This window comes from Salarias fasciatus, chromosome 10, assembly GCF_902148845.1.
Source record: "Salarias fasciatus chromosome 10, fSalaFa1.1, whole genome shotgun sequence".
NCBI classification, from domain to species: Eukaryota; Metazoa; Chordata; class Actinopteri; order Blenniiformes; family Blenniidae; genus Salarias; species Salarias fasciatus.
Window position 1 is genome coordinate 14835290 of NC_043754.1, and position 9572 is coordinate 14844861.

The 9572-nt window shown below is 39.0% G+C and overlaps 1 protein-coding gene across 1 annotated transcript; it reads left to right on the plus strand.

The window, feature by feature from the left end:
* Nucleotides 1–1253: 1253 nt before the first annotated feature.
* Nucleotides 1254–6220, plus strand: LOC115395711 (solute carrier family 22 member 4-like). The gene is made up of 10 exons (XM_030101344.1): nucleotides 1254–1658; nucleotides 3694–3797; nucleotides 3898–4052; nucleotides 4165–4336; nucleotides 4509–4635; nucleotides 4831–4931; nucleotides 5097–5311; nucleotides 5580–5762; nucleotides 5868–6003; nucleotides 6154–6220. The coding sequence occupies exons 1-10, from the start codon at nucleotides 1254–1256 to the stop codon at nucleotides 6218–6220; spliced, it is 1665 nt and encodes a 554-aa protein (XP_029957204.1).
* The last annotated feature ends 3352 nt before the right edge of the window (nucleotides 6221–9572 follow it).

Consider the following 9572-nt stretch of genomic DNA (forward strand, 5'->3'; position numbering starts at 1 on the left):
CAATAGATGGAAGCTGTTTGCACAGTGGTCCAACACCCGTAGGGAGGACCCTGTGCTGTGTGTGGTCCCCAAAGTCCTGGAATTTTTGCAGTCTCTTCTGAATAGAGGCCAATCTCCATCCACCCTGAAGGTGTAGGCAGTAAAATTAACCTAAGCATGCAGAAGTTGCAGGCATTGCAGTCAGGAGCCACACCCTGGTGATCTCCGGTTTGCGCTCTGAGATGTGACATGGAGACTACCGCAGGCCTGCATATGTCCGAACATTTGGTCGTAACACCAGCACCGTACCTCACAAACAGCAACGTTTCAGACAATAGTTGAATAGATGATGGCGCTGCTGTTTGTCCTGGTGACTCTATTGAATTACCTAGCACACATTTTCCCCTCATAATAACATTGTCAGGTGTTTCCCAGTTATATCAGATAAGACAATTGACCCACAGGCTGATAAAGCAGAAAGACTGATAACTGCATGGGTCCAAAAGTGACAAACTCTGCTGATCAGCATATCTGAAGTGCATTAAGTAACTCATAAAACTATATTTTATAATGATTACAGCTCTTTCATTCTGTCCTCACAACAGGTATTATGAAACAAAAATAATTTCAGGTCACCTTGCCCTTGTGAAGTACTACTGAATATAGACTTCACACATTGTCAACACCACGTCCAAATCTATGCTTTGTAGAGACCAGTTCAATGATAAGACAGTACAAATAAATGATTACTGAGCTAAATGTGTGCAAAAGTCTTGACAGGACTGAAACTGCTCATCTCAGCAGAACTTTCAGGACCAATGTGTCTTTTTAGTCCATGTGACTGCATACAGTTAGAAAAAAAAAAAATCCTTACCATGACTGTTTTGCTGTTGCTTGTTAATCATTAACTGTCTTTCCAATGTTTTCTTGAAGAAGCTTTTGTGGAAAGCACTTATTTTCTCTTGCAATGTACATCATGTTTATTCAGTAGAAAACATCCAAGTCCTGACGTACATCCTTGAAGTGTTTTATAGCTTTGCAAATTAATTTGGAATAGTCTCAGCGTTTCAGGATTTGTTACAACACATCATAACGGTGTATGAACACAGATCAGGTGAGGTCTGCACATAAAACGCAGAGTCAGCATAGCAGTTCACAAAAGCTTCAAATGCATGCTGCACAGCTGTGGCATACACTCTGTTTTACCGATGACCTGACTATGATTCTTATTTATTCGTTACAATTTTTTTGAATCAAGAACTTTTGGTGGCATAATGGCAGGTGAAAATAGGGACTATGACACCATCACATCTTTTCTGGGGTCCTGGGGACCCTTCCAACGAAGGATCTTTTTTGCCTTGGCCATCAGCATCCTCCCAAATGGATTTGCTGGAATTTATATAGTATTTGTCGGAGACACTCCGTCTCATGAATGCTATATTCCTGAAAACTACAACATCAGTGAGATGTGGAGAAACGTTACGATTCCAATGGAAAAAGTCAACGGTGTTGCACAGCGCAGCTCCTGCTGGAGGCTGAACCTGGAGATTGTGCAAAGTTTCTCTCAAAACAACTCCATTCCAAATGTCGATGTAAATGTGAGTGATATTCCTCAGGAGCGCTGTCTCAATGGCTGGAAATACAGCAAAGAAATCTACCAGTCAACTATTGTAACAGAGGTGAGCAGTCAATGATTTGTAACTTCTGTTTAGATACATTTGCACTTGAATTTGCTTTTTTTATGAAATGTTTTAATTTGAGATTTTTTTGTTGTTAAAGGTTTCAAGGAGTTAAATTTTGTTCTTGAAAAAAATATATGCACAAATATTTTGAGTCTTTTAGATCTGCAAAAGAAGTCTTGCAAATGTAGTATGCAACTACTGAGAATTGTAAAGTACATACTGAAGGTTTTTTTCCAAGAGGGAAGAAAATACTTCACAGCAGCAGCAGGCAAAGTTCAACCATGTATTTTTTTAGCTGCATACACACTTATGTACTATTTCTGAAAAAATAATAGCCATTGGGAAATTCACAACTTAAAATCTTTACATGGCCACAAAATCTAAACAGGTTATGTTTACTATCATTCCTTGCTTGCTTAACTGAGAGTGGGTTGCACGGATTGATTTATTGATTGATTTGCTTTTTTATTGCATTAGTCCAAAAAAAAGTAATCACTTCCATCAAAAGTGATCCTATCAGGGGTATAACCATCATCTCAGAAGTGAGGGGGACAAATTTTTCAGAGGTCTTTTAAGTGATTTATCATCCTTTTGCATTTAATTAAACTTCTCCTTAGTGGAGCCTCTCCAGAGCATCTTTAGTTCTTTAATCTTGAATTAAGTTAACCAAAATGACCCTGGAACATCTACACTCTACAGGATAAGAAGCCAAATCATTATGTGCCAAATGACAACAACGAACATGAAATGTTCAGTGAAACACCATTCCTGTGAGAAAATTATTTTCAGGCTCACAGAATGGAAGTGATACAGTCACGGGGTAATAAACCACATAATCTAATTTAATGGCATGAACACAGAAAATTACACAATGTTAAAAGAAACATTAACATTTTAGTCAAATGTGACAGCACATGCAGAACTAATCAAGATACTAAAAAAGAAACTGCATAAACTATACCTGCTTCCTTTAAGAATACAAATAATGCAGTGATCAAATATCACAAAGTAAATAATGCACACATATGTCTACGTATAAACTAAATCTTTAAACATTCATGTTTATTTATTTTGAATCATCTCTTCATGAATTATATCACCAATGATATAATCAGTTCTAGATTTTTCTTGGGCCTCCCCATGAGCAATAATATACCGTAATCAAAATAAAATAAGCTATGGTAAAAAAGAAACAAAGTCTCTTTGTTGTTGATCCTTCACAGTTAAATGACTATGATGTTAATTTTAGTGTGGGAGCAAGATTGATTCAACTGAATGAAATATACTTATGTATCTGTGACCAGCCAATATCTCCACCTAATCCTCCATCGTAAGAGGAAAGTAATCCCTGCTGCTGACATCTGCTGTGTCTCCTTCCTGGGCTGCTATAGAATAGAATTAGAGGTGAAATTGCTTTGAAAATTAAGTGCAAAGTTATTTTTATGTCACAGATATTTTTGTCTCAGTACACCCATCAGGACTATGGCAATAAAACAAAACTTGCTCATTGCTCACGAGTTGCAACTTTATCTGAATTGCAACACAGGTGAATTGTCAAAAGAGACAGCTCAGCGAAAAGCTTCAGAAGTGGCACAAAGCGGCAGTAAGCCTGAGCCACTGCAGAAACTCACTTTTGCATAGTTTCCCAGACTCATTGCTTAATGAAATTCATTTAACTTCAAATGTCTTCATAAACATTGTTTTCATGTTTGATGTGTTTTGTGCTCAAGTCCGTGTTTGCCCTTATAACATGTACTATATACAATATTCTGAAACATTATGCAATATATTTGGCAATTATTTGTCTATTGTGTAATATATTACAATATATTGCAAGTATTGTGTTGGTCGATATGTTTTCCTTTTGTAAAGGTGAGCTCTGGTCAATGTTTTCATTTGCCCCAGACAATATTAAGGTAGAGTTACTGTAACAATATGAGTTATTTATTTTTTCAGCCACGTGAGATGTTGTGTGATAGAATTAGATTTAATTGTCATGTAATTGTTTGCTTACTTACCTGTATTTTTGCAGTGGGACTTGGTGTGTGACGATGCATACAAACTTCCACTGTCCACATCCATTCATTACTTTGGCGTGCTGTTTGGAACGTTGATCTCAGGCCAGTTGTCAGACAGGTTTGTAATGAAGAAGTCCTCTTTTTCTTTTTCTTTTTTTTTTCAAAACAATATTCACTATTTTCTTGACAGGATTTTAAAAACTGAATTGATCACACAGGTTCGGGAGGAAGCCAATACTCTTCATCATGATGATTCTTCAGACTGTTGCTCTCACAGCACAGATATTCTCCCCCAGCTGGGAGATCTTCTGCTTCATCTTCTTCTTTGTGGGTGGTGGGGGATACTCCAATGTTATTGTAGCATTTGTGCTCGGTACGTATATTAACAATCTTGGAGCCTAATGGAGGTCCCGGAAACGACTTTTTAATAAAAAATAATTTGAGTTTGACATTTGTTAATTGTGCTCCTCTGGCTTCTACCACAGGGTCAGAGATTCTCAGCTCCAAAACGAGGGTGTTTTTCTGCTCTCTTGGAGTCTTTATGAGCTCGGCCGTGGGGTACATGGCTTTGCCTGCAGTGGCCTTCTTCCTTCGTGAATGGCGGTTGTTACTGATTCCCATGGCTGCTTCAGGCTTGATCTACATCCCTCTGTGGTGGTGAGAATATTCATATGTTACTGTCATAACATCTCTTTGAAACTATGCTTGAGAGGCTCGGCTTCTCAACACAAGTTTATTTTGCAGTAGCTGCACATTTGTGTTGTTTGCCCTATAAGAACTGTTTGCTCGTCTCTTTTTAATATTTTTCTTCTCGTGTTCATCTGACCAGGTTGATCCCAGAGTCTCCTCGATGGCTGTTTTCTCAGGGGAAGGTGGAGGAAGCAGAGGCCATCCTGAAAGAAGCCGCCAAGATGAATAAAGTAGAGGCCCCGCTGGATATTTTCACTAAAGCTGAGGTACTGTTATGAACAAATTCTTTTTATTTTGAATGGAAACAATAAGATGTAATTAGGGATGCAGCAATACCACCTTCTTCAAGGCATATTTACACCAAAGATCAGAATCTCCTATAGGTAATATACTGTGTGGTAGGATCAATATTTTAAATTGTTAAATTGCTTCAAATATTTCTTTTTTTTTTTTTTTTTCAGATTGAAGATGCAATGATCAGAAAAGAGGAGAAATTCAACATACTTGTCATTCTGAAATCCTGCAATGTTCTCTCCATGACATTATTGTGTTCACTTCTGTGGTACGTATCCAGTTTTCTCACAGTGTGAATTTTACTCGAGTCCATCAAATATCACACTTTACACTTGGGTTTTGTATATGAATGAAAGCATTTTTTTTACTTTTTACCTGATTATTAGTTCAGTCTTGTGTTTTTACTCGTGCCTTGTGTGTTTCGTCTCGGCAGGTTCATCACCACCAGCAGTTACTATGCTTTAGCTTTCAACACTTCAAATTTGCATGGTGACCCTTACCTGAACTGCTTCATATCAGCTGTCATAGAAGTGCCAGCTTACTTAATTGCCCTAATTTTGCTCCAGTACTGCTCCAGGCACTTCTGTCAGTCCTCTACACTCCTGCTCGGAGGCATTATGATCTTCTGCGTGAACCTCATTCCAATAGGTAGGTATTTCATTAGAAAATGGGCAAAATTCACAATGTAAAAAAAAAATATATATATATATACAAAAATATTAAGATAAACAAAAAATATAGTTTAAAAAATCTAATACTTTCTTCTCAAGAAAAATTATCAATCTAACATGATCAAAGTTGTATTGTGAGATATATAATGATTCTAAACTCTGCGTCCATCTCTACTGACTGCTTTTCAAACATCGGCCAACATACTCGTAGTCCTGTTTTATTGGTTGTCATTGCTTTCCTGTAGGTTCACCTGGCGTGGCTGTTTTTCTGGAGATGTTGGGAAAGTTTGGCATCACAGCAGCTTTCTGCGTCATGTTCTCTGTCACATCGGACCTCTTCCCCACTGTCCTCAGAAATACAGCCATGGGATGTTGCTCCATGTCTGCTCGCATCGGCACCATCATCTCCCCCTTTATCATTTACCTGGGTAAGGACATTCAGTTCTGTTCTACTAAGGCAAATACAGCAGTAAATGTATTCATTCTTGTCTGCTTTGACCAAATAATTTCAGTGTTGGATTCTTTTTTGGCAGGACAATACTACAAAGCACTTCCTTACATACTCATGGGGATATTGACCATTATCGGGGCGATTTCTTGCCTGTTGCTGCCTGAAACGTACAAGAAGACTTTGCCAGAGACAGTATCCGAAATGCAACAGATATGCAGGTGAGTTCAAATATGCACTGAACCACAGATATCAGGTGATTTTCTATGTTTTAAGGAAGTTCTGCAAAACAGTATTGTGTTATTTGGCTGCTTTTGCAAAGTACCTCACTCTTTCACTCTGTCTTTCTGATGTCCCAACAGGTGTGGCAGAAAAGCAAAGGAAGTTGAAAATGAAGAGAGGCCATCAGATATCCAGATTAAACACACTAAGTTTTAGTTCTATGACTTATCTTACTTTATTTCTACGTATTTGTCAGGAACATTATTGTATGTTGTTTATGTTGATATGTCTTCTCTTGTAATTTCAACTTGCATTTGTCACAAATGTCAAGTATGTTTGCACATATATTTAAGCTCCTTTAATTCAGAATGACAGAGCGACAGCTGTGAAGCTATTAAGACAGTCTAATTAAGTTGTAGTGTTTGTTTTCTTCAGTATTACAGTACAAGCTTGCTTTGTTGTTTTATTTTCACCCCCCCCTTAATCCTGCTTGAACTACTTGCGTAATTTGTTCAAGCCAACTACAAACCTGAATGTCATCCTTCACAACTTCCAGCCAATCATATAGTGTAACGTCATCATTTATGATCTGACCGCTCCAGCACATCTGGTGCTCCTAGCTGGTGACTGCGCTCCTCACACTACGAAGTAGCTCATTTTGGCCAATTGAATCCAGGATCTGCTCCTTTTCCCATGATCATAGGGCAGGGTACGGAACCATAGGCCGTTTTTGACATTTGTACCAGGGGATGCAAACGTTTTTCTTTTACTGATGCAAATTCACCTAGTCCATCTACTGCACACGTTATGCATACTTTCGCAAAAGATGGTCTTTTTTACAGATTTGAACTGTCACTCTCAATGTCACTCTCAAAATAAAGGCTTGTGCATTTTAGCACAAGAACTGCTATCGTATTCTTCTGAATCGTTTTAATTAAAAAAAAAAAAACAAGAAAACAGATTGTCTCATAGTTAAGATTGCTGTATTATATATTAGTTAGCTAACATAACAAAATTGGCAGATTAAATTTCTACGACTTTCAATTCTTTAAAGAAAAGATGAAATACTTGCTTTTGATGGCTTATATATAGTTGCAAAGGCCGTCCTCTCACCTTTCCTCTTCACCATCTACACCTCCAGAAGTCCTCCGACGACTCCGTCATTGTGCGCTGTGTGTCAGAGAGGGGAACAAACTGGAGTACCGGTTGGTACCACCAGACAGTAACAGTGTCAGATGTCAGAAAATCATGGATTGACTCTACGCTAATGAGGTTGATGTCTCTAACAGAGATCATGTGGTGTTCGTCAGGGAGCCAGTCTTTTGGGATACTGTTTTAGCAAATGTTACTGACGGGATGGTGTTCACACAATAGCCTTATCTTGAAGACCAGCAAGACCAATGAGGTCATTGTGGACTTTAGGAGATCCAGGAGGATGCAACACTCCCCTCTCTACATTCATGGGGAGGTGGTGGAGCGGGTGCACAACATCAAGTTCCTGGGCATCCACATTACATCTGACCTCACTTGGTCCACACACACATCCCACCTGGTGTGGGCTCTGCTCTTCTTCCTCCAGAAGCTAAAAAGGACTGGACTCTCCCCTCAGCTTCTGACAAACTTCTAAACAGCCACAATTGAGAGCATACTCTGAGTGCAACAGTGTGGTACGGAAACAGCACCGCACAGGACAGGTAGGTGTTGGCCCGGGTGGTGAAAACAGTACAGGGGATTGTGGGGAGTCCTCTGACACATCTGGGCTCATTATATGACAGCCGAGTTCGAAGGAGGGCTGGTCGTATAGCTGCAGACCCCATCCACCCAGGCCATGAACTGTTTGTACCCCTTCCCTCTGGAAAGAGGTACAGGAACATCAGAGCCCACACAAACAGACTGAAGCACAGCTTCTTCCCCCGAGCAATGACAATAAAGGTTCTTGATTTTTGATTCTTGTTTTAGATTGTTTTGGTAAATGGCTGAACTGTGAACTTCCCAAATCACCAAGATTGTGTCTCCTTGGGGAAAAAAACTGTAGTACCTCATTTAAACAAATCTAACTTTAGAGTATTAGAAACTGGCCTAATAACCTGTGCAAGGACATTTCTGAAGTGTTGGAGAGATCCCCAAATCCCCACGCTGAATATGTGGAAAACTCAGATGGTGGAAGCAGTAACATGTGAGAAGATGTTGGGGAGATTGAACAATCAGACTGATGTAATCAATGAACAATGGGATAGTCTTGGCAGATTTATATTAGAGACAGAAAGCGAGATGTATAAAGACAATACTGATTTGATAAAAATGTGTTGCATTCATGCCTGTGCTGTACCCAGAAGGTTATTTCACCTATTGACTCCAAATCTGTTGTGAATCCCATTACTGCAGTGTCTGGTTCAGACACACCTCTTTGTTTGCTCTGTTAATGTTCCTAATGATTTTTATAAATATTTTATGAAAAAGAGTCTTTTTTCCCAATAGCTCCCAGGTTATTTGACCTATAGACTCCAAATCACTTGTGAATCCCATTACTGTAGTGTCTCTTTCAGACACATCTCTTTGTTTTAGCTTTAAATATTGCAAAAAAATTATATTAATATTTGTAAGAGAGCATGGTGATGCAGTGGTTAGCGCTCGGGCCTCACAGCAAGAAGGTCCTGGGTTCAAATACCAGCTGGGGCTCAGGTCTTTCTGTGTGGAGTTTGCATGTTCTCCCCGTGTGTGCATGGGTTCTCTCCGGGTACTCCGGCTTCCTCCCACGATCCAAAAACATGTCTGTGTATATGTCAGCCCTGCAACAGACTGGCGACTTGTCCAGGGTATACCCCGCCTTCGCCCACAGCAGCTGGGATTAGCTCCAGCCACCCGCGATCCCAAAAGGGAGAAGCGGTAGATAATGAATGAATGAATATTTGTAAGAGAAATACCGTATTTTAGTTCAATGTCTCCCAGTTGATTTGACCTATTGACTGAAAATCAGCATTAGCACAAGTTTTCATTATTTTTTTTTTTTGTTCAGTTTTGTTGGGTTTTTTTTATCAACAGTATGCATGTGTATTGTATTAATTATGAATGAGGTGAGTTGTGATCTGCCGCACTTGACGGTTGTTTTGCAATCCTTTTGGTTTCACTTTTGCTGTACACAATATTGTGTCTTAACACTGCCAATACAGCTCCTGGTGCTGCTGCTGTACTGTAGAACGACACAGTTTGAACTGATGGAGCTGATCCTGAGTCAGAAAGAAAGTGAGATTCTCAGTATAGGTTTAGAGAATGTCATGTTGTTGGTATTAATTTGGGCTGAACACACAGAGGTCTGCATGTGTTCATAATCCTCAGAGCAGTGTTTCCTGTGTGGTATGCACTGTGAGGATGACACATTATAATTGTCTGTCTTTATTTTTGTTCGCTGGTGAAGTATTTTAAAAGTATCTAAAAGTAATGTGGTACATTACTTTTTAATTGAAGTTTATAGTAAATTATGAATTAAATATTTTTGACAAGTAACTTGTCATTTTATACCGGAATACATTTTTAAAGTAACCCTCCCAACCCTGGATATAAAATGAAG

What these genes read in the sequence shown, in the direction of transcription:
- LOC115395711 (XM_030101344.1), top strand. Translation starts at nt 1,254, where the DNA reads ATGGCAGGTGAAAATAGGGACTATGACACCATCACATCTTTTCTGGGG. An exon ending in CGTGAACCTCATTCCAATAG is followed by an intron (nt 5,312 to 5,579) that starts GTAGGTATTTCA and finishes GCTTTCCTGTAG; the next exon opens with GTTCACCTGGCGTGGCTGTT. An exon ending in GAAATGCAACAGATATGCAG is followed by an intron (nt 6,004 to 6,153) that starts GTGAGTTCAAAT and finishes CAGGTGTGGCAG; the next exon opens with AAAAGCAAAGGAAGTTGAAA.